The following is a 26,169-nucleotide window of genomic DNA, read 5'->3' as shown; positions in this document are numbered from 1 at the left end:
ATGAAGATTTTAATATAAGTGCACATAACGCACACGCGGATTAAGAATTCACAGAAGGGATAATGCGCGGTATCAATTATATTGAAGATATTTGATCTCGCGTAGGAATTTATTTCAGTCAGATTCTGTGCGGGTTTACACAATCAAATTTGAATTTGCATATCGATTACAAACAATTTTACAAAATTGAATAGGTTTTCCATATATTCTTGTACAATGGGTTTAAGTTACGATATAACGAATACAGTAAACACATTCTGCAATTATTTTTATAAATGTTACAAAATATTATCGGTTTTTTAATAAAAGCATCGAGATATCAATAGTTTTTATATGAAGATTTTTTTCTCGAATATTACTGTACATATTTAAAAGTATGATACATATTCGATAGAAATATAAATACAGACACATACATTCCGGTAAAGAAACATTATTCATTCCGCTAATAACGCAATTATAAATTCTTAATTAAATTAAATGCTATATAATATGTAGTCAATATGTATATTATATATAATATATATATGTATAAGTTAGTATACATATATATATTATATATATTATATTATTTATAATCACAATATGTGGTTAATGACGTAACAAATACATCTCCAATAATTTTCAGGATATCCTGTTTCTGGTGTAATTAGTTACACAGCCAAAAAATTTATTCCGCGGACAAAATCGATTCATTAATAAAATTAATACTGGTATTAAAGCAGGACATTTTGTATGCATTGCTGAGTGATGTAGTCAATAGTCTAATAAAATAACTATAATATACTTTTTTATCATAGTAATATAAGTCACTGATGTTGCTGATATAATGTACGCTTATTCACTTAAAATTAATATACAATAGTCGCATAATATATCTTTAAAATTTTAGTTCAAACTCGTCAGCTAAGCGCGACTGACTAGACTGCCTTTATCGCAACATATCTGACAATTAATAATAAAAAAATGTAAATAGTATATATACTTTTTATAAATATTAATACTTTATAATACTTATGTTAGTCGCGACGAAAAAATCGTCTATTACTTATTATTCTCTAGCTCATTTATATTGTTTTGTTCCTGCAAGTATTCCTTATAATAATATTTTTATAATCTGCTATTACTATTTACATGGATACGTGTGTCATAAAGAGCGCACAGAATTCAAAAGACAAAAGTAGCAATGTCACAGTTGAATTCGATGCCGAAGAAGTCATTTGTACTTTCAGAAGTTGCTCAAAATACGCCATATATCTCAAGAGATGTTCTAATGCATCCATAACTCGGTTATTTTCTTTTAATTCCTTTCCAGCGGTTGACGTTGAAATTGTAGTGGCCTCTGAGTTACCTTCGTTCTGATCGTCCATTTGTTTCCAATCACCGCATTTAGGAAAATTACGAGGCACTGGCGGCATCTCTTCATCTTCGCCTACCTTGAAGATCAGGGCCATTCCTATCTCCGCGTGAAATTCAATGTGACAATGAAACAGCCAATATCCTGAAAAAACATACAATCAATCAATGATGTATCTCTTTATCAATCAATCTCAAAATAAGTTTTGTATTTTATTATTATATTTTATCAAAAAAAATTTACAAGCTTAAATTTTTTCTTTCCATTAAAAATAATATGTTAATTCCAAATGCTAAAGTTAAATAAAATAGATCCTAAATTGTAATGAAACAAATAAAAATCAGGTTACATAAGCAACTGTATAATTTCACTTATTAACAGTTATTTTTTGTTCACGTGTGAGAAAGTTTTTTGAGCTTAAGATTTCTTAGTCTGATTATTTACCGACAAACATTAATATTCTATTGTTTTATTTTCTAGTAATATGCTTGCCGCGAAATCTTACCTGGGTTATTGGCGTGAAATCGCACGATGGTGTAACCACCGTCGGGCACGGTCACTGTGTCCTTCAAAGGTGCTCGCGTGAGACTTCTGTTTATCAAACCTTGCCTGTCTAATTCCTTTACTTCAGCGGCCGTGATATTACTTCCTATCTTTTTCATTGCCACGACGCGGAACTGATAACCATGAAGGTGAAACGGATGATTCGCGTCGTACGGAACACCTAAACAAAAACCGTTAAATTTACTTACGGTTAAATTTAAAGAAACAAAGTTTATATAAATAAAAAAAGGTACATGTAAGAGGAGATACTCGCATACCTTCATCGATCAATAGCAGTTCCACTACACTATTAATTTTCACCTGAAGTACATGAGTACAAGCACAGTAATCAGTCTCGCATCCCTCGACCGTGCTAGAGTTACAAAACTGATTCGGCTTAATAAGGTTTCTTTCGGGCAACAATGGAAATGGCGGTAGCTTCATTGATATGTGATTCAGTTGCGGTGTAAACAAACGTTGTTTTGTATCTTTAACTAAAAAAGAAAAAAGAATCCATAATCGAAATATTTTATAAAATAATAAACAATTTAGATCGTTGAAAAAATAAATTTATATATTTATAATGAGTACTTTATATTATATTGTAATATAAATTGTTAAAAAACTATGCATAGAATTTGAAAGTTTGTTTTTTAACAAATTCATATCTTTTTAATGCATTTGACTATAAATTTAAAATATTATGTGTTTTATAAAATATCGGAATACAAAAAAAAAAAATAAACGTAAACATCCTTATTTGACAGTAAATACCCAACTAACAAAAGTCGGTTGTTTCTTAATAGTATCAATACAAAGCTCACACTTGTGTGCATTTTTGTGTACACCAAAAAAAACATAATAAAACAGTCAAGTAACAGTTAAGTACAGTCTGTGATTACAAAGATATTAAAATAGTACTTAAAAAAATTTACTAACATTGTTGTAACATTTTTGAGTTTTACCTTGATGGAAGCCATATAGATTCTTGCGGTGAAAATGTGGATTATCTTTCGCGTAAAAATCATATGATATGTAAAACTGATAATCCGGTTCTTTGGTATTCGACACGTCATCGTCGTCCATTGCAGTCAACATCGGGATACTGATACTATTATTCGATTCAGTTCCTTCATTTAGAGCGTTCACTTGCTGAAAATCGGAAATATCGTAATTTTTAATCACTCGTAAAATAATTTTACAGGTAATGCTTTAGAGAAGAACATAGCAAGGAAGTCGTGAAATTCATACACGTACCAATCCATAGGAATCATTCCGTACACGATCATATGTAACTTCCACCTCCGGCTCCTCCTCGGGCGCTCCTTCGTATCTAAGTATTGCGACTTGATAAGCGCTTAAAAATCTCTCATCGCAATCCATTAGTCCTCGAAATCTCATCCAATAATTATCCACCGGTTGGTTCATCTCGATTATGAAATCAAACCTCTCGCCGGCATAACTCACTAGCGATTCGGCTGTAATCATTACATAATATATAAGTAATATTTCAACATGTAAGTTATTTTTTTATTGCATTTATTTCATAAATTATTACTTATATTTCTTACTTTACAAATTACAAATTATACATATTTTAGAAATTCTATCATAATCTTTACACAATCAATTTCGAATCGTGTATCTCATTTTATTTAATAAATTGAATTAAAGTATATGTTGTGTATGTGTAAAAATATATGCAATGTAATTAATTGCAACATTTTTTAATAATTAAACAAATAGTTATAGCATCAAATAAATGTTAAAATAAATGATATATACTTAATTACAATAAATTACTTTATTAAAAAAATATTGTGAGTGTTAATAAACAGTTTCATTTATTTAATTAGTATTTTTTGGTTGAATTTTATTATATTATCTTATCTATAAAGTCGATATTTGAGTAAAACTATCCGTTAACTTTCGCGGTGTTATTAAAAACTCTCAATCATTGATCTTGTATAAAAGAATAGTGGCATGTAATATAAAAATAAAATCATACCTTGTACTGGTTCAATATCACGTCCATCTGAGCTGATCACATATAAAGTATGGTTGTCGACGGAAACTTCTATTGGACAGTTAAGGAACTCCGCGTTAATAAGCCTGAATCTGTACCGAAAATTCTGTAAGCATAAATCGTAAAATCGACTGATGTAAATATAAATCATTTTATTAAAAAATAAAAAAATAAAACTTCTATTCAATTCTAATCTATTCAAAACTCGGATTCTACATAAATTAGGATAAAGTTACACTGATTATAAGATCGCTATCTCGAAATAGATCAATTTTAATGTGAGATCTTTTTCTCTTTTCTCAAGTGTAATGCAAATAATTCAAATCTTTTTAATATAGTTAAATTTAATACAATTTAATTTAATATAATTAAAATAATTTAATGAAATATTTGCATCTTATTTTTTTCTTTTTTTTTATAAATACACATTTTTTTATAAATATTTACAAAAATTTATAAAACGGTAAAAATTTGAAAGTTTACCGGTTTCACAACGAATATTGAAATAGGCATATCAGCCAATGTCTCGTTTTCACCGTCGACGGAAGTGAAACGACCCAGACCGTTTATAAGTAAATTGGGTGCTTTGTTATCACCGTCCGCGTGACGATGTGCTAGAAATTTGGTAAGACCCAGCTCGTGAACCCAGTCGGCGACTATTAGAGTATGCTCATCGTAGTCATACAGATCATCGTGCCAGTCAACTTTAGGAGGTACACGAACGATTAACGAACCGAATACGCCATCGCCTCTCTGAAATCCTGCAAGGGCGACAAAATATTAATTATTATTCAATTAAATGAGTAATTAATTATTTGATTAATTAATTTAATAAACAAAATTTCTTTTTCTTAAACTTTCTGCTGAAAATGTCATCTTTTATATAATGATACTTTAGCGAAAGTGAAGACGCACCTATATGCGAGTGCCAGAAATGCGTCCCGGCTTCGCTGGCAATATAATTATATCGGAAGATCGCTCCGGGAGGAATAGGACATTGTGATACATAGGGTACACCGTCCATATAAGGCGTGGCGAGATGATGCTGGCCGTGCCAATGCATCGTGGTGCTCTCCGAGTGCAACAAGTTGATCATATCGACTATTATCCTATCACCTTGGCATACCTATAATTAAAATAATCTTTTTAATGTTATGTTATTTTTAATTAACAGTCTGGAACCCGCGGCATCTGAGATCGCGCAAAGTGTCTCAGATAGGATTTCATTATCAAATATCTGTAATCTACTATTAAAATGATACGTGGAGAGATTAGCATGAGTAGATTATAGTATATTCTCAGGCAAATGACAAACAATTCTATTTTTGTAGCTAATAAATGCGATAAAATTGCACAGCGATAAAAAAAGAGCAAATATGTATAAAGCCAAACTAAGTAAACAAACAAGAAAATTTCCGAGTGTTTCCTCAGAATCGTGTAATTATGCATTTATCACGTGATCTCGCCACAAAGTGTATTAATTATAGAGACTAGATCTGGAAGTGAATCCCAGTGCTATTCTCGTGATATCATATATAATTGCGAATAATTGCAGCGTGAGCGATAATTATTTTCATTGCTCATGAAAATATAGATGAAATAGACAAATTGTAATTTTCCTTTCACGTGATTGACTAAATTGCAAAATCTAGCTTATCAAACAATAACACAGAAAAAAATAGCTAAAGAGAATATGTATATTAACTTTACACAACTTGTATATTAATAATATTAAGAGGGTATACGTTTAAACTTTCTAAAAATAAATACATTTTCTAGATTTTCTTGCAGCGAACGACTTGATAAAAACTTTTTAATTTTTTACAATATTAATATATTATTAACTACTTAAATAAAAATTTCCAGCTTAAAAAAATTTTTTCAATAATATTGTAAAGAAATAAAAATTTTTATCATAATCTTGCAAAGTTCATTTCACATAATTCTAAGAAAAAAATTCAAAATAATCAAAATAAATGAAAGAAAAACGGAACAGGTAAAAATAGAAACACAAGCGATCTCTGATGAAAACAGCCTCGTAAAACTTGTCTTGCAATTCAACGCACCTCGATCGGCGGGCCTGGCAATTGCCGGTTCACGACCAAGAGAGATCGCTTCACGCCATCCGCCGGGATGCAATGAGGTCGAAAACAGTCTGTGATATTGAAGGGGCAGTCGTAACAAGCTTTGCTCATCGCGTAATAAGACTCCAGCTTGAAGGTGTAATAGCAGTCCAGAGGTGCCGCGCCATCCTTGCACGTTCGTCGACACGCGTGACGTTTCCAATCGATGCTGTCAGCGATCTCTGGATCGATCGGCGACAAACCGAAGTCATCATACGCCGTTATTATTGTTTCTGAAAAAAAATAACCATTTAAAAATGTTCCTCTTTATCTAAAGCGATTTTTTTACTCAAATATATTTTCCCGAATAAAAATTTATAAAATATTTAAAAAGCGCCCCGATTATTCTTTTCTTTTTATCTTACAAAGGCTTTTATTGCAAAATAAAAAATAAAAAATCCCAAATCATATATGCAAAAATAAAAGTGCAATAAAATGCAATCACAAAATGCCATAAGAAATCAAAGCATAATTAACATTAGATGTAATCAAAATCGCACTCACCTGATTGGCTTTCATGAACGATCAGTTGAAGCAGGATAAGTAAGACGTTCCCAATTATCATATTCATTCTGTAAGATATTTTATAATTCAAGGAAAGAACAGAGGACATATGTAAATTCAATTCTTTACATGTCTAATTAATAAAATACTATTATTATATGTAGATAAAATCTCTCGATAAAGATAACTGGTATACGCAAACTGATTCAAAAGACTGATTCGTGCGTATCGATGCGCCTTATGTAATGCGTGCATGTGAGATGTTTAACATGAGACGGTTTAAAAATCTAAACTTAGCTTAAGGCGTTATAGGTGTGTAATCACTGTGCGAATAAAACATTTGAAAAGATAACACGCAAGACAAATCGAAAGATTTAATTTTTGCGAAGTTAAATTCGAGAGCGTTTAAGCTTGTTCTTATACCTCTTTTCCTAGAATTATTTTAGGTACGTCATATAAATGATTAAGTAGATAAGCTAATAACTTTTTTTTATTTCTTTCATAAAATAAAGTGTTATCTTAATATATTTTTAATGTTTTTTTATCCATGTCAGCCATACTGTAAAAAATTATCAGTCTACTAATTAGAGTGAATTATCCTACTAATGCCGCTTTTCCGGTTTCTCGATAACGTTACATTTTTGACCTCTATATGTCTAGAGATAATCATAGATTTCTCACATAATCGATTTGCAGAAATAGGGAATCACATTAAAGAGACTATCGCTTAAATACGACCGTTGAATTCCAACGAGAGCTTCATTTGTATTATTCTACGTTAAAGTTAATAATCAAATGAAATATTATCTTATATATGTATCTCTCTCTCTCTCTCTCCTACACACACACACACACACAACTAATGCAAAATGAGATTTTTTTCCTCAATCATGATGAGAATCGCAATTTTTTGCAATTTTTTAATCTTTCATATCATGCATCTTTATAATTAAGTTTCAAATAAAAAATTTCATCGAAGTAATGTCGAGACCGAAACAGAATAAAAAATGGTTAAGTCTTTCGCTAAGAGAATTTTATTTAATTGCCGCGAATAAATATAAAGTCGCTCTTGGCGCTTCAAATCGCCGATGCTGCAATGTCGAAATCTCTCTTACAACACGACATATACGCATCGTAGCTTTACGAATTTAGCGCAACGCGCATCTGCACCTGCATTACTTGTAGCACGAGACAGAGCAGTTATTCGCAATTGTATCCACATTTATAATCATCTTTCTCTTATTGCAAACATAAAATTTGTTGCGAGTCCAAACAAATTTAATATAATCTTTTTAATTAATTTTTCGGTGACAAAATGATTTTATATCTGAATTTTTTATTCCTTACTTAATTTTATCTCTCTTTACTTTAACTACGTAGCGATAAATGTAATGAGATGCAAATATTTTTTTTTTATTTTGGATCGTAAATTTTTTGAACGTAATGTGGTATGAACAAAATAATATGCAAAACGTACAAAAATTTTTTAACATTTATTATAACAGGAAAACTATAGGTTTTTATATTTAGCTTTCCCGTTACAAGAAAATATCATCTGTTAAGTGTTCTTTGAATAGTATCCAAGTGTCCATATAATAGAAGTCATTAAAGATACTTAGGAATTTCAAGGATATTTAAGCAAGCGAAATCCTACGTCATTCTTAATATTAAAGCACGTGCGATGAAAGTATCAATAAAGCAGCTTTCAAAATTGTAAAAATTATACTACTTTAAAACTACTCCAATTTTTCTTCATTCAATTTTTTCAAAATAATATAAGAATAATATAAAACATTTCTCAGATTTCTAAGGCGACTCACCGTATCGTACTCTTGAGACAAGATAATCCCAAAATAACGATCCCTAAAGTACGCGAGTACAATTTGCGCTATTGCAGCCGATTCGCGACACGTGTCGTCGGGCGTTCAACTCTCTGGACAAGGCTAAGATTCGGCCGCACCATGTCACAAACGCGCGCGAAACAATGGAAGCTGCTGTGTCTCTTCCGGCTTTCGACGAAAGCGATCGCGGATACACACCACCGGGAGACGATTTCACGGACGTTTTACGAAGGACTGAACTGACATCGCGCCACTCGCTCGTCTATATAATACAGGAGATCTCTCCCGCGCGGAGATCAAGCGTATACCCAACGAGAGCGGACTCGAGAGAGGTCTCCTGTGCTTTACCTGAACAGTGATAGAGGATAAGAATGATGCTGTCGTTAGGATAATGATACAAAGGATATTCGCGAATCCCCCGTTTACGAGTACAACTTCCCCCGTCCATAGTTTACGCGACCAATAACTATGTATGTTTTTCCCGAGCATGAATTCGTCAGTGGACTTTCCACTCGTTACCCAAAACTCGTTGACAAGCAGCAAATATACGCGGAACCGGTGTGTCCTCCTTTTTCTCGTAGAAATTAATCGCGAAAAAAAAGAGAGAAAGATACTCAATGAGTACTTTAATGTGTGTCAAACTAAATTTGAAAAAAAAAAAAAAATATAAATGATATTTATCAGCTGATTTCGCCCGGCCTTTATTTGAACAAAGCTTTCATTCAAAGTACGTTCCAAAGATATATAATTTTAAAATGTCAATTACAAATTGCAAGAAACGATGAGCTTCTTGATATTTTCGCTGAAAAAAAAAATTGTTTGTAAATCATCTCAGAATATATTTTGAGATAAAAAAGAGAGAGAATTAAAAAAAAAAAATAAATTAATTCAAAATTTATGTACCTTTTCTCTCTCATTATTTTTTTTTTCTTTTCTTTTTAATTAAACTTATTTTTGCTAATATAAAATGATATTCATTTGTTTGAATTTTAATTATACATATATAACTAAGTAATTAAAAATCTATTTTAATATTGTATATGCCTTCTTATATAACTTATTTATACAAAGCAATCAATAAATGATGATAATACATATTTTAGTTTTATTTAAAAATGATTCTAACATATTTGTATAAATTATACGTAAGAAAGAGAGAAAAAAGAATCATAAATCATAGTCATTTAAAAATATCTCTTAGCAACATAAAAATTTTAAATCAAGATATGAGTAATCTTGTTTTTATCGATAAACAACTTCTTTGTGCATTAATATTAAAATTAAAAATGCAATAAAAAATAGAGATAATTTAAAACATATATATCAAAAAATCTCTAGAGATAATATAAAACATATATGTATAAAAAGAGCTCTTGCTCACCGTTAGCCAAAAGCAAAATTTAAAAGAACATAATTAAATAATTATATGAGTAAACAATTGCGTGTAAATACAAAAAAAATGGAAATAAACATTATTTTTTATGTCTACGCAACGATGTGATATTTTAATTTTTGACATATTGAAAATTCAAAAATGCGGTCTATTTCAGATTCTCGAAAAATGATATCTTCTTCAGAAACGTTCTACACTAAGTCTATCTAAATCGCTAATTCTGGAAATAAATAAAAAAGACTTACTTATAATAATTAATTTTCATTAACATCGCAGTCACTTTCGATCAAATTTCCGTCGAATTTTTGTCTTCTCATCACTAACTACGTGATATCAATGCCATTGTTTTGAATTCATAGCTTGATAAATTGATATCGTAGAAATGCTGGTACCTAATCTTTCTGAAGCTTATCATGCTGATTAACGTGACATTATTTACAATTCGTCCATCGTCAATATCTGAACGCAACTGTGTTATGAAAACGCGACGACGAAAAAACGCACCATGAAAACTCGATAATGCACTCGCTGATAAATACGTATTATGAATGTCATGCATACCTTATTCAAGTTTAAAGAAAAATTGTGTTATCTTTCTGGTGACACTGAGGAACTTAATACCCGATAATAATGTAATGCGATAAGTGTTGCTGATTTCGTAAATTTCAAAAAGAATATTACTCGAGCATATTGCGTCACTCATTTTACAATTATGACACAATTATTTATGTTAAGTCTATGAAGGCGCGATAACTTACGCTATATCAGTGACGTAGTTCATTATATGAATGTCTGCATCTCTTCTTTGTGAATTTTTGCAGTCGCGATCAGCTGTCGCGGTACGATTATGACAAATTCAGCTGCACTCTTCGAGAATTGATTCTGAAAATATTCGTTGCACACAGAATATTTATAGTTCTTTTTCCAATATTACACATGTATATGTCACGGAAGTTTCAAAAATATAGATTAATTAATAATAAAAGATTAAACAGATAATTTTCGAATAATAATAATAATTCAAAAACAGATAATAATAAAAAAAATTTAGTAAAAACTGCTGATTATAAAATGACCAAACTTCATTATCACAATCAATTACTTGACGTTGCATCAAAATTTTTGTTGAATAAATAAAAAAATCTGTTTTGCAAAAGGATTAGCTAAAGCGAATTAAATGTACTCTAAAAGTGATATGATCAAATGCATTTCGCGATAAAATCATCACTTAATGATAATTAAATAATAAATTAATGATAAATTAAATCTTAATGATAAATTAAATCTTAATGATAAATTAAAACTTAATGATAAATTAAAAATCAATTAATATATTATTGTAGCGAATTAATTCACAGAATTAGCAAGATTATTTTCAATAAATAAAATTGATATTCTTAGGAAAATTTTTTGCTGGTCACATAATGAATACGCTAAAAATATATACGTTTAAATCTATTATTTGTTCTATAACCCGTTAATCGGCAAAAAGTTATTCTTTTTACATAATAAATGCACTGACTTGAAATATGTAAAATCAAATATATGACGTATTCGTACGTCTTATTGCGCGAGACGATATGTTTTATCAAAATCATCTATCTATAATAATTCCATTCTATACACACGTGTTTCCGTGATTTATATATCAGGATCTATTACACGTTTATACCTATGCACTAATGTAATAAACAAAACACTGAAATACGTAAAACGTATTAATTATATGTGCTGTATTTTTCGAAAAGATTATAGTTATTTTCGTAAAAGACTGAAGCGCATATATCTTGCGATTATAACGCAGATAAGAGCAGGCTTCGATACATATTGAGATATGTATCTTAATTATTGCAGCAATTATGTAACATTGCGCCATAATTGACATTTATAATACCAACTGATCAGTTTTTGCGTAATCACAAAGGAGAAATGAAGCACGAAAATTCATATATCTTTTTTTAAATACGTTGTGCGTGATGATAAGAAAAATCTCTCTTTTCACGAAATTGAAATCCTCATCGATCGGAGTATGATTAAAGTTGCAAAAAAAAAAAATAAGTAAAGACACGGAAAAAATATTATACTTAATAAAAATTGTAATCGTGGAACGCACTAAATATAAGAAAAATTACAATCTTTTTATTCATAATAATATTATATATGTATTATATTTTAATTATTATATTGTAATTATTAAAATATTTTTATGCACAAACAAATGCGTAATCGATAAAAAAATAAACAATAAAACAAAAGCGTAATTAACACTTTTTATTAACAATAAATATCTAAGTATCATTATATTTCAACTTTATAAATATTGTAAAAAAATATTTTTTATACTTATAATTTGTACTATAAAAATATCAAAACGGAAATAAAAAAAAAAGATATTCTAGGTATTGTGTATGAGTCAAAACATATTTTTACTTATTTTTATTCCTCATGTTTTTATGAATAAAATGAATCAGATAAAGATCGCTTTGCATTTCTTTAGCAAAAGTCCCACGAAACGAGCTCGAAGGGAATTCCCCGTCAAATCTAACGAATAACCGGTAATTGCTAGCTCGCATCAATCGATCCTGATTAATAAAATATCTCATTAATATCGATACAACTTCCTAGTTTATAGCCCATCTAATTACAGTCTACAATATGAATAGTTTTTGTTCTATCCAATATGAATTTTTCGATCAATTATCATCGGATTTACTGGTCATAATTAACAGCCATCATGCCTCATTAATTTTACAACAAATATTACACGATCTTTATCATCGCGCTTGTTTCTCGATTCAAATATCCTTTATTAACGAAAAACAAAACCTTTATTGCAATTATCTTGTTTCTACTAACTCAATCTTCGAAGAGAGAAGGGGAAAAGGAAGCGAGTGTATAAGACGTAGCTAAAAAAAGCAGAAGATCGATTCTCAAGATTAAATCCGTTGGATAAAAAAAAAAGGGAAGAAAAAAAAGAATTAATGCGCTAAAACGCTACGAAAGAGAAAGAGCAAAATATTACATAATTTTGGAACGCGGGCTCGTTCGCGAAGGTCACGTAATGAACGCGTAAGGAATAACGATACAGACTTATGAGAGTAAAAAAAGAACATCGTGCACGAGAGGCGAATTATTATCTACATTCTACGAGACAATCTTACCCAACCGCAACCAAGCGCGCGATGGGCCATGGCCGCAAAATCAAGGGATGTGGAAAGTAAGCGGAGTCGCGGTGTCTATATAATGATATTTGTAGAAATATTACGACACGGCTCGACATACGTGCGTGTTAGTACATATGTAATACATATGTAATACATATAGTTTCCGAGTTTCCTTGTCTCTCGTAGAAAAGCATCAGGTCATTAAGAAATAGGTCAGTGTGGTTGAGTAAATGCCGATACATATTTTAGTAATCTGTTCATTTTGTATCGTAAGATTTGCGTTTCAAATCATATGTATGCAGAATGTAATATTCTCATTGCGTTATTGTTATATTCCTATCGTTCCAACACAAGTAATATAAAGTATCTCTTATTTTTCCTCTTCGTGTGCGTGTGTTTACATTTAAATACAGCAAATATATTATTATGCTTTATACCTTTTCATTTCATATTTTATATTCAGAGTTGTATCGCTAAATATGTTAAAAAAGATTGTAAAAATAAAAATGTAATATTTTCCAATAATATAATCACAAGACAAAATATTACTTTTTAATTATTCAATAAATAAATAATTATATCCGTCTAAGATTTATCATCGAATAATTACAAAATTAATTCAATATTATTTTTGAAAAGCTCATATCAGTTTTAATTTGAAGCATCCACTTATTTTTTTATTTATATATACAAAGTGGAGAATCAATTTAATATATATATATATATATATATATATATATATATATATATATGTATATATATGTATGTATTATTCTCAATCTCACCTGTACATCTCGACGGAAGAGGGAAGACAGTCCAGCCCGGAATGTCTCGGTGACGGTATAATATTGACGAAAACCATACATTGCGTGAAACGGCATCAGTAATAACATGCAAGGACGAAAAAGAACATTCCCCTCGATGTCGCGCGTCGTAAATCATCCGTTTAACGACACCGCGTAACTGTCATGACATTTTCTTCTTGTATAAATAAACACCTTTCTCCGTGTATCTTTCTCTTGCCACAAGGAGAGTAGTAATCTGAAATTAAATTTCTATATTAAAAAAAAAGTTATAAGAAAAATATTATTTAAGAATCGTAATTAATGTAAGAGTTTTATTTGCAGTTTATTTCAAAGACTATATTCAAAGTTTAAAAGTTTTTATTATATAAATTTAAAAAAATTATTAATTATAACTATTATATAATTAATATATAATAATTAATATATAATTAATATATAATATTAAATTACAACTATTTTCCTTTACGAGAAGACGTTAAATACCACATTATTTTATGATACTTCAATTTTTTTTATAATCCGGATATAATCCAAAACATCTCAAACTTTAAACGATGATTACGAGACGGCAGTTGCGTTCGGAATGCGTCTGACTTCAGGCGCGGAAAGAACACACGTAGCGTCCTCTCTGAGAATGCGAGGGATACGCGAATCACCGACGAAACATGGCGTATGTTTTGTTTGTGTGCGCGAGGATGATTACGCGCGGAGTGTTTAGCAGCGGCTGCTCGCACCAATAATTCAAGAACTGGATTCCCCCCTCCCCCCGGCCGCGGGGTTGGAGAACCTGGTGATCCTGACATCGCATGTCTTCGCGGCTTCGGCGCGCGGAGTGGACGCGGTTGTTGCGTGAAGCGCGATGAACGCGACGAGCCTGTACGTGTCTACGTGTCGACTGGTGCTGCAGGCGGACGCCGAGGATCCCAACTCCTGGACGGATCTGTACAGGCTGGTGCCGTATCTGCGGCAGAGTCTCAGCTGCACCGTATGCTCGAACCTCCTCATCGAGCCACACACGCCGACCGAGACCAACTGTCAGCATCACGTGTGCCGCGGATGCCGCGGCGGCCGCAAGAAGCTGAAACCGTCCTGCGGTTGGTGCAAGGACTACGAGAAATACGTGGAGAACGTCCAGCTGCGGATACTGCTGCAGTGTTATAAGAAGTTATGCGAATACCTGACCAGCACCGGTATCTATCGCACCCTTCTGCTGTCCGTGACATCCGCCAACAGCGCTACCACCAACGGGGCACCGTCCACCATCGGTGCCACTAGTCTCATGGAGCTTATCCAGGAAGGCGCGGGTTTTAAGGACGAGTTCAAAAGCAACGCCGGTCTGTCCAAATCCGCGTACAGTATCCTACCCTGTGTTTACACCAGTACCACTTCAACTCAGACCCAGGGAAATAGCGTTCAGACCACTGAGGCGATATCCCAGAATATACCTGGTGTGTATCATAAATGCCATTCTGTTGAAATTAACGTTCTATTAACTCGAGTTATAAATATATAAGTATATATAAATATGAATATTATTCAATCAGTGATTAAGTAATACATAAATAATCTCTTTTGTGTCTTATTGTCAACCTAGAATCGCCAACGATTCGTACGGTATCGAATGGATCTTCTATATATTCTGTGATGTATGCTGGATCTGGTAATAAAATTACAATAAAACGTAAGGCTGCTGCTACAGAGGACATGGATACGAGTCAACAGGAGACAGATGGCAGCCAGCACAGCTCTGTAGGAGGGGTAAAATGCATTCCGTCTTCCCACCTTAGATATGGGACCCCTTCTGAGAAAAAATCTTCAAAGAGCAGCAAAGTAATTTCAATAGATATTCGGTTAATCTTATGCCTTACAGGATTGTATATTGCACTGTAATCATTATTTAAATGCTTAAAGTGTGTGTCCTCCGTTAACACTTCTTGTAAGGTAAAATAATTTTTCTGATCTATTAACAATTATATCTGAACTTGTGATTAACCTTTATATATATATTGCTCTTATTTTTATACTAATACTAGTTTTAAAGAAATCTTGAGACTTATGTTCGTCTAGGTCCCATAAGAAAGATTAATGCAGACGTTTGTCTTCTTTTATCATATTCAAAGAGTTATTTGTTCCAACTTTTAATTTAACTACTTCTGCATTAATCTGTAATATCTAATTTTAAACCAATATTTCTTTATGAATATTAATAATAACATAACACGCTTTCTTTTAAGCAGTCTTCAGGGAGTTTTAAGAAGCCAAGGTCAAGCTCAGCTAGAAGTAAAAGGAAAGGATGCAGATGTGGCAATGCCACTGCAATACCTGGCAAACTTACCTGTTGTGGTCAAAGGTGTCCTTGTTATGTGGAAAGTAAACCCTGTGTAGAATGTAGATGTAGAGGTTGCAGAAATCCTCACACGGCAGATGGATTAAAGGTGAGTTAATTTATTCGATTTAAAGCTCGTCATATGTTTAATTCTTGTCTTCAAGTATCATACATAATTTTTATGTATTTCAGATCCGTCCACATATACCTGAACTTCATAATTTACAATTGCAATTGTCCACTTCTTTGGATTGCGATGCATTAAGTGGAGATCCTCTGGGATCTGTACCGCAGTGTTTATCGACGTCTCCTACAACAATACAAGTTTTAAATGTGTATTCCACTCCGAGACTAGATATAGACAATGTACCACAAAACTTACCCGCTGCTTTGTTAGTGGGGGAAGATGCTATGGTGAGTACTGAAAGTGAAGCAGAAGATAGTGATATACAAATTGATGTGTGACAAAATATTTAAATAAACTTTGCAAAGGTGATAATAAATACTTGTAGTAACAGAATATGGCGAGTGCGCCTGTAAATAGAAAAGGACGCGTTATGTAAATAAGCTTAATTAAAATTAATGTTGAAAATTGTAAGAATCAAAAATATAGCAGTTACAAATTTGCAGTGGTAATAGTAAACATATATATATATGCGTGTGTGTGTGTGTGCGCGCGCGCATATGTGTATATGTTTACTATCACTTATATATTTGTGTAAATAATTTTGTACATGACATAAAAAAACTAAGAAATTTAATTAGACGTTTAACATGTTCTCTGCCACATGGGCCAACCTTATGGAAATTTCCGTTTAAACCGTTTAATATTTTTGCTATTAAATGTAATTATTATAAAATATTTTGTAAAATCATCTGCTGATATCTATATATATGCATAAGTACAATTATTGTATTGTGTATGGAACGCGTACATTCATTTCTAATAATTAATTTTAATTTAAAATTTGATTGCAACAACAAATATTGTGCATGTCAAGTTTCAAAATTCCAATTTAATTTTTATATTTTTATATCCATGCTGAAGAAATGGACCAAAAAACGCTCCAAAACGTACATTTTGAATGCATTTTGTTAATAAAAATTTAACGATAGTAAATTTGCGCACCGGCACTTGTGCCTTGGCTCTTATCTGCCAATATTTCCACTTAATTATTTGTCTGAGCCTATTGTTGTTATTATTCTTTCTGTTTATTTTATAGCAATTATATTATATATTCTTATTTATTTTATTCTATAGAGCATTTTAAGCTTACATTTTTTTCTTGATAACAATAAAATTTCGCAATCTTATAAAAATTACATGTCATAAGCAAAATTATGAGCCTCGATAACGTGAGGTGAGCAATAGTCGTGAATGGAAAGACAAGACCAAAAATTAGTCTGGCATAGAACATGTTAATCACAATGACAACAGTCAATTTTGTCTATATTGTAAATTAATCATCATTATGATTTAGCATCTATTATTTTATTATATATAATGCGTTAATTTTTTTTTAAATTAAATTGTGTAAACGCTTATAATTTCTACTGAATATTGATCCGTTAATTGTATAGTATAAAAGGCAAGTTTCATATATAAAAATATTTCTCATGTGTCGATTGAGTATGTATATGTGTATATATATTGTATATTTTTTTTATAGTTCCAATAATTTCCTACTAAATAAATTTATATTTTATTCATATTTTATATATAGATACACTAATAATGTATATAGCATTGCATGTCTTATACATGAATATATATTGAAGCATATTTTGAGTTACATAATACATATATTCTAAATAATTTATCTATTCACATTTCTCTAAAATTTATAAATATTACAAAACTGATAATGAAACCACAAACATACAAATTCTCTATGAGAATTATGTGAAGTGAGCTAAATTTAAATATGAAAGCTGATGAATTGATGTATTTATATATTAAAAGATATCTCGTCATCAACTTGCCAGTTGTACATACAATATGACAAAAAGATCATTATCTATTTTGCATACTAATTTTTATAATCCGTATAAAATGCAAAGAATGTGCAGGGCGATAACCTGTTAAATTTTCCTACAATTTAAGATTGCATCGAAATAATGACAAATACTTTAAGTAAGCGTACACTAACAGAATAATTTAAATAATAGATGAGAGGTAAGGAGACATATACGTAATTCAGATTGTAAAAATTGTTACTTTAAAAAATTGAAGATATAATTAGATGAACGCCTAGTTTTTATTTGCTTTGAAATTTCATTTGAAAACTGAGTTGTATTAAGTAGCGTTACTATCAGGGTTGGATTTTTCCAATAATCACTTCGGGCATGGATTCTAAAGTGTCAAATTCTCAAAAACTATCATTAATAAAAAAAATATTAAAATAAATCTAAAAGTTGATCTTTTATCATACCACATTTCAAAAGAAGAATAAATATAATTTTATTTACTTAATATAAAAAATTGTTTATAAAGAAAAAATAAGAGAATACTTTTATTTTTTTATTAATAAAATTTGTTACTATAAAATTATGTTATTATCCATGATTAAATCTGCTATATATGTATCATTGATCATAGAAAGAGAGCAATAAGGAATATAAGATGTGTGATAGAAGAATACAAGATACTCTATTTGTAATATGATAATTAATATAATATTAAAATATCAAAATTTATTTATTTATATTTATTTTGTTTTTTATTATTGTATGTGATATGTATATTATTTATTTTTGTTACACGTATATGAAAGATATTTAATAAATTATAAATATATAAAAATATATGCTGATAATCTTCTTTTAAACAACATTATTTGTGTGCCTATAAACAACAAAGAGTTAAATCCAATCCTGTGTTGTGACTATATATTATATAAAACTTATTATAATAATTAAATACGTTATTATATGTATATAAACGATATTTTTTATGTGTTAAAGACGTGTAAAATTTTTCAGAAATAATTCTGTTGAATTTTGTCTATAGACGATATTGAGAATAGCAAAATTTAGACTTTTAATTCACTCGAGAATAATCGAATGTGATTAATTACTCATTATAGTTAACGCATACGAAATATTAGTACAAAATTACTAAGTGTATGTAGAATATTTTTTAATTTTCATGTGTGTATGTATGTGTGATGTGTGTATGTGTGTGCATTCTTCTAAACATCTACGAATCCATCAATTTTTATTCATATATAATCATGCTTGGATACAAATAGCATACATCAATCTTTTCACAATAGTCAACACAACATAGCATACACTCAGCACATAAATGATCTCATAGTTTGCAATAAGACAATTTTCATTAAACATGGAAAGAGATATTAATAAAATAAAAGCATATATGCATATGGGCTAAATCCTTTGTAAATCTCATAAATAAGAAAATTTATACATGATCCACGTACATATAAAATTAAGGCAATATACAATAAAGCTCTACATAAGATAAAATTAATGCAAAAATGTAATATCATATATTTTTATATGTAAAATATTTGTGTTAATATCATCTAATTGTGTTAATTTTGAGAATTACACACAAATATATAAATAATACATTAAATCTTTCTCTTTGTTTGTTAATTTTATCTTATGTACAGCTAAATAAATTGGAAATTATTTAAATTACTTAAAAATATATTTGTAGTAAAAAACAAATTCGAAGAAATCGCAAATTACTAAAATCCATTATATTAAGTATTGCACAATGCAGTTTAACCAATATAGCACATTAATTATTTCATATGTACATATTAAAATAAGGTAAAAATAGCAGTTGGGACCTAGTTATAGCCTAAATAATACGTTCAAGTATAATTGAGGAGTGACTTTGAAAATATTAATGATCTTAAATGATCATAACTTATCATCAATAAAGCATATTTATAGTAAATAATAATAATGATAATACAACGGGCAGAATAGAAAACATACATGTCACACATTCCTATATTTACTTGACTTTTTCCTGCTATATATTTCTAATATGTTTTAAATAAAATGATTTTTAAAAATTCATATAAAAAAATGTTCTAGTTCAAATGTTTAAAGTGAAATTGTACAGCAAATTAATTAGAAAGTTACTCCTCAATAGAAGATCAATTACTCATGATATAATTAAGAGTCGATGAAACGCGATTATATTGTAAAATATAACTCTCACAAAAGATGAATACTTTATTGGATGCAACATCTCTTATATGTAATATACATAGTATTCATTAAAATCTTTTGTTATTCATAAATTATTAATGTATCATGTACATTGCGGAGTTAAAGAATGTATATTTCAACTGTGTAACTTGTCACATTATGTCTAAAATTTATCCAAAAAAAGGAAAAGAAAAAAAATGAGTTGCACATTGTCATGACACAGAACTAATAGAATAAAAATATTTTACATACCAGAATTTGCATCATTTTGTAAAAAGAAAATGAAAAAGAAATATGAAACAAAAAAGTGCATTTATTTTGTTAACGACATATGAGAGTTTCCATGAGAAACGTATTTATTAAATTCCTTGTTTAAAATCACACATTTTTATATTTATTATCATTTTATATTTTTGTATTTATTATCATTTTACTATATTGTAACATATTGTATTAAAATCATACAACCAAATATGAGCGGTATACTACATGTGTAATAGATTATATATTACAAATAATATGAAAAAAAATAATGAACATATTATTATAAGAATATTTACAGAGATTTAGAGAGATTCAATCTTTATTTTTTCTTGCTAAAATATTATAAAGCTCGCTTCTATGTTCACCAATGATTTTATAAAATTTGTCGAAAAATTCTTCAGCAGATTGTTCTAAAAATGTTTGCCTTCTATTTAGTGCATTTAATTTATCCTTAGCCTCTTCTATTTCAAGGTCTATTGCTTGTATATTTGACATTGTATTCTGCATTTCCTTGATTTCTTTTTTCAGGGCTTCTATTTGTTTTGTCAATTCAATTTTTTTATTTCTCATATCTGTCTTCGTTTTATCGATGCAAGATTTCTCCTCTTTTAGTTTATCTTCATCTACAATAGATTTAATTTTTTCTTGCAGTTTCTCCAGTTTTAAAGTTTCAGAACAGATACGAGAATCTACTTCATTGCATTGCTTTGCCAATAATTCTTTGAAAGTATTCATTAAAGTAACTTTTTCTTTCATAATATCCATTATCTCTGGATTTAATAATCCTTTCTCTGGAAGTTTTAATTCATCAAAATTCACTTCAATGTCGTTATCGGTATGCATAAAAATCTCTTTATTATATGCTAATACTGCTTTATTGAGATCATTATTGAAGGCTGCTAATTTGATATCTAAAGTGTATGATTCCTTATGATAATCTGTCAAATGCTCATCAAATCCATGTATATAGTTTTGTATCTCTGTGCATTCTTTGACAATTTTTTCTTTTTCAGATTTAGACATAGGTTGGTTCTTTACAATCGAGATTAATTCTTTGTATTGTATCTTTCCCACTCGAATCTGTTCATTCAAAACATTGCGTTCTGCATTTAACTGTTGTGTCTCAGCAGAAATCCTTTTTATATAATCTTCTGTGGCATTAATACTATTTAACTGTTTTTCTTCTTTATCACGCAAAAACGATAATTTTTCACTCAAATGTTTAACCATTTCATCAATTTTCCGAGATTCCTCTTCTATTATCTGTAGTTTCGAATTATTGTCTTCCAATTCTTTTTGTCCCTGAGCTATATCTTCTTCGGAAATGCCTTTCTGACTTATGATGTCCTGTTGATATTTTTCCAACAATTCCGCTTCCTCATCATGTTTTTCGTCATTCCAAGCTTTATAGCATTGCAACAGTGCTATAAACTCTAATTTGTTACTATGAGCTTGTTGCTCTGTTCCTACGAATGGTAAAGTTTCCAATTGATATGTGTTTAACGCAAGTTCTCTAACTTGACATGCTTCCACCAACCAGCCAATCCATCCAAGAACATTGGGCCATGAATGCGGTACATTGGCGGTTTTTAACCATGATTTGCTTAGTACACCAGGATAATGCACCTTCTTTGCATATTTCGGAATCTCCTCTATGTAAGTTTTTGTTGTGATTTCTTGCTTGATATCTATCTTGACATCAAGGGACTTCAATAGAAAATTAGAAACATCTACGAAAATATTCAATGTAATCGGCTTTAGACTTCCATTACTGTTGAGCATGTTTGAACGCTGATTTAAGTGAAAAAAATGATCTATCTTATTCAACAATTCCATCTGATAACTCTTATCGCCCAAGGGTCTTGTGTCCTTTCTGGGACCCTTGGCATTACTGGCATTACGATCGCCGGATGGCGAACGTCCTATTGGTAATACCGTATGATGTCCCTCTGAACGTACTGAACTTGGCACATTAGCCCTAGAAACTCTTGCAGGTGTAACTGGAGTCGCCAATAGATGTAGAGGTTTAGCTATACCTATATATATAAATAATAAATAAAATAATAAATAATGAGACAAAGATTTAACAATAAATGTTTTCTACATATATATATATTTACTTCCATAGTCATCATATTAAAATATATATAAAAAATAAAAGGGGCAACAATTTTTTTGGGTAGATTCAATATTTACCTCTCAAAATATATAAAATATATAAAAATATATAAGATAAGATAAAAAAAATTTAAAGAAACTTGTATATATTTGGAATATTTACCTTTATCGTGGTATTATTATTTAGTTGATTGAGAGACATTACAAATTTGAATGCTTTTAAATGTACTGTAACTCTGTACCTGAAGACCTTAAATACGATTTTCGGCCAATCGATCCCGCTCGATCGCTGGAGGAGCTCCTGAAACGAGGCCTGGGAATGTGACTGTCGCCGGTCGAAACTCTCTTCGGCTTCAACGTCATAGTTCTTCGCTGATCCATCTTGGAGAAATGAAATAAAATGAAATGAATATCATGAGAAATGAATTTTCACCTGTAGAACGTAACGCCAAAGTACACAAATATTTGAATTTTGCAGTTAAATCATCCGAATCCAACATTGCCAACCTTAAGACAATAAAGTTTTCTTAAGGTAATGTTTCTCCAATTTGACATACGATAGAGATTTTGTCGAACGTACCGATTGGCTGCTGATGCAAGACATCTTCGAAACTCCAGATGTTGTCTATCCAGTAGCCAATTGTTACATTTGACAAATTGTTCCACTAACTAATCAGTATAAAGAATTTTTTTTCCTCTTTTGTTAGTAAAAAGAACATTTTTTACATAATTTTCTTCATGTGTAAATATTTACTTATAACACTATAAACAAAGTATAAATTGATGATTGTTAACGATTTATATAACTGAATACATAATTAATATATTTTATCACGCCAATCGGACAAAAAATAACCATAGATATATTTATGGGCGAATGTTATGTCCATGTGTAATTTGTTATAATAAAGAGAATGTGGAACATAAGAAAGTTATTTAATACTTTTATTAAGAGCCAAAAACCGCAGGTAAATCTTACGTATTGTATGATAAGAGAGAATACTTTATAATATACATTGTAGAAGTTAATAACTTTTACATAGGTAAACAATATGAAAAAAAAACTTTATAATTAAGAATCAATTTAATAAAATGTATCCTATATTTTTATTCTATTACATATATATATTTGCATTATATATATATAATTTCTCTAAGAAATTTTCTGTTAGATTTAATGTTCTCTTTATTTTTTATGATTTAATTTGCAGATCTACAAACAATGGGGATCAAATACAATTGCTTTCAAAATAAATATGTGTACTGATACTATAAATATAGATTCCCTCTCTCAAGAAGATAAAGAAAAAATACTCCAAATAATAAATAGCAAAGGCACAGAAGATCTATTGCAGTAAATTAATTATTTGTATACAAAAAATTTCCTGTTTTGCAAACATGATGGCAAATTTCTGATTATATATTTTTTATCATTGAAATTATAAGGTATTCCATTACTAAGAAGCGTGCGCAGAGTTTAGAAGACCATCGCACATATAATGGACCATATAACTCATTGGAGGACTTATTACAAGTTAAGGGTATAAATAACAAATGTCTATTCAAGTTCTACAAGTCAATCATAAGTAGTAAGACAAAGAGTCCCAGAAAAATCACACGAGGCTTAATCCTAACACCAAAAACTTTTAACCAAAAGGTACAAGAAATCAAATTTAATTTTCAAACTGAAAAATATTGCTTTATAAATTATTAATAGTTTCTTTCTGTTATCAATATGTAATCAATTCTATCTATATGAAATATTGCAGGATGTTAATACAGTATTAGGTATATACATAGGATCAAATATGATAAGTTGGTCATTGTTAAATCGCGATTGCGAAGTATTACAATGGAGCTATAAGTCTTTTCCACAAAATAAGTTGAAGAAAAATATTCATTCTTTTCTTCAACTAGTAAGTATCACAAAAATACAAATACAATTATAGTGTTATTATATAATTATAATAATATAATTTAATAAAAAAAATCTATTGTCCAAGGATTTCAAATTGATTATTAATTGTAGAATGAATATTCGAAATCGTCAACTATCTATTTTTATTTTTTTAGACATTACCAATAGCTGCAAAATTACCTAAAGCTGATCGATATGTACTGCAGGACATTGTTAATAATATAGGCTATCAGAAGGATCGGTCGATTTATGTACAAGAGTCTGCGATAACCGCTATCATTCTATCGTACCTGGCAACATCAAATAGCAAATTTAACAGTATGAAAATTATTTTATACATGGACAATTATATTAATACTTGAACACTTAAAATTCATTATTGGTATTGAAAAAAGAAGAAAAAATTGTTTCCTTCTTTCTACATAAAGCAAAAGAATTAATTGCTGAACAATAAGATAATGATTAAACAGATTTTTATTTGCAACTATCACAAAAAAATTAATCGTTTTTATCATTCTAATGTTAATAAACATCTATTATATATTTAAAAAAAAAAAACAAAAGTTAATGTTGCATTGTAAATTTTTCAGGTACTGCAGAATTTGTATTGAATAATGTATTTATATTGCGCCAACGTGTTTTACCAAAAATCTATGGACTTGTAGTTGGTAATGAAACTATAGCTACAAAATATATAATGGAAAAGCTACTGCAAGAGAACGACAGATTAATGGAAACCAAAGAACGCCTGCCAAGTGTATTAATAAAGACAGAATTAAGAAACATGTACAATGCGCAAAGTCCTGTCTATCAAGAGCAAGTTAGTTGGTCTTTATTGATAGCATTAGCTTTTTTAGAATTAGTTGTACATCAAAGACCTGATATGATCGTTCGTAGCGACATGTAAAATCTATTGCTTATTGTTATCTAATAATGTCAATAAGAAAATAATATTAATATTATCGATGAATTTATTTTGAAATTGATATTATATATAATTGTTAATAGCTAATAAAAAGATATTTTTTGTTATTTCCAATCTGAGAAGGAAAGGTAGATCCGAAATTATTGGTTAAATGTCACAAAACTTATTGTCTTAACATTTCAAGTTGTCATCCAATATAAGTTTGATATAAATATAAATAGATAACATACAAAGGAATCTTTTTGAGGATATTTATATATTTATAAGTTTCAATATGCATATATATATTTATAAGCATCAATATGTGTATGCGAATGGATTTTCCTAATTCTGAAATTTTAATGGAATCTCCTAAGTGATAAAAGGAATTGATAATAGTCTATTCACTTGCGAATGTTGTATTTTGTGAAAATAATTATTTATGAAATTGCGAGAGAATCGAGAGTGCATAAATCTGAGAGAATTATCAATAATAATAATAATAATAATAATAATAATAATAATAATAATGATACTAACAAATACGATAGACTGATTCTTTCTGTATAGATCCATTTCATTTATTATATCCTCACGTTTTATTAACCTATCTATTTATACCAAGTATATATTGTTATGCTCGCTACTCGGATACAAACTCGTATTCGTTTATTTTATATGAAATTTTGTA

The 26,169-nt window shown here is 29.7% G+C and overlaps 4 protein-coding genes across 11 annotated transcripts; 2 read left to right on the top strand and 2 right to left on the bottom strand.

Moving 5' to 3' along the window:
* Positions 1-90: 90 nt before the first annotated feature.
* On the bottom strand, positions 91-14,334 carry LOC126855865 (uncharacterized). Of its 5 annotated transcripts, XM_050603902.1 has the most exons (13): positions 14,208-14,334; positions 13,737-13,992; positions 10,546-10,669; positions 6,554-6,621; positions 5,993-6,282; positions 4,842-5,052; positions 4,410-4,687; positions 3,909-4,032; positions 3,158-3,378; positions 2,866-3,052; positions 2,179-2,394; positions 1,863-2,081; positions 91-1,501 (listed from the first exon to the last, which is right to left on the bottom strand). In XM_050603902.1, exons 3-13 carry the CDS (start codon positions 10,566-10,568, stop codon positions 1,131-1,133), a joined length of 2,208 nt encoding a protein of 735 aa, XP_050459859.1. In that variant the 5' UTR covers positions 10,569-10,669; positions 13,737-13,992; positions 14,208-14,334; the 3' UTR covers positions 91-1,130. The 5 variants fall into 5 exon arrangements, with proteins under 5 accessions (XP_050459859.1, XP_050459856.1, XP_050459857.1 ...); XM_050603899.1 differs by lacking the exon at positions 10,546-10,669; XM_050603900.1 differs by lacking the exon at positions 10,546-10,669 and having other exon boundaries at positions 14,241-14,333.
* Positions 14,335-14,426: 92 nt separating this feature from the next.
* On the top strand, positions 14,427-17,568 carry LOC126855877 (E3 ubiquitin-protein ligase MSL2). Of its 4 annotated transcripts, none has more exons than XM_050603934.1 (4): positions 14,427-15,205; positions 15,352-15,515; positions 15,992-16,192; positions 16,276-17,568. In XM_050603934.1, exons 1-4 carry the CDS (start codon positions 14,617-14,619, stop codon positions 16,546-16,548), a joined length of 1,227 nt encoding a protein of 408 aa, XP_050459891.1. In that variant the 5' UTR covers positions 14,427-14,616; the 3' UTR covers positions 16,549-17,568. The 4 variants fall into 4 exon arrangements, with proteins under 4 accessions (XP_050459891.1, XP_050459889.1, XP_050459892.1 ...); XM_050603932.1 differs by having other exon boundaries at positions 14,428-15,205; positions 15,352-15,587; XM_050603935.1 differs by having other exon boundaries at positions 14,429-15,205; positions 15,995-16,192; positions 16,276-17,536.
* A 3,128-nt stretch (positions 17,569-20,696) lies between these two features.
* Positions 20,697-23,148, bottom strand: LOC126855869 (kinetochore protein NDC80 homolog). Its single transcript, XM_050603914.1, has 2 exons — positions 22,899-23,148; positions 20,697-22,574 (listed from the first exon to the last, which is right to left on the bottom strand). Exons 1-2 carry the CDS (start codon positions 23,035-23,037, stop codon positions 20,851-20,853), a joined length of 1,863 nt encoding a protein of 620 aa, XP_050459871.1. The 5' UTR covers positions 23,038-23,148; the 3' UTR covers positions 20,697-20,850.
* A 174-nt stretch (positions 23,149-23,322) lies between these two features.
* LOC126855880 (transcription elongation factor, mitochondrial-like) lies at positions 23,323-25,613 on the top strand. Its single transcript, XM_050603942.1, has 6 exons — positions 23,323-23,624; positions 23,868-24,010; positions 24,103-24,313; positions 24,426-24,572; positions 24,730-24,892; positions 25,165-25,613. Exons 1-6 carry the CDS (start codon positions 23,571-23,573, stop codon positions 25,479-25,481), a joined length of 1,035 nt encoding a protein of 344 aa, XP_050459899.1. The 5' UTR covers positions 23,323-23,570; the 3' UTR covers positions 25,482-25,613.
* Positions 25,614-26,169: the final 556 nt, after the last annotated feature.

This window comes from Cataglyphis hispanica, chromosome 17 (genome assembly GCF_021464435.1).
Source record: "Cataglyphis hispanica isolate Lineage 1 chromosome 17, ULB_Chis1_1.0, whole genome shotgun sequence".
Taxonomy (NCBI): Eukaryota; Metazoa; Arthropoda; class Insecta; order Hymenoptera; family Formicidae; genus Cataglyphis; species Cataglyphis hispanica.
Note: the sequence above shows the minus strand (reverse complement) of the source record. Positions and strands in the feature narration are given on the sequence as shown.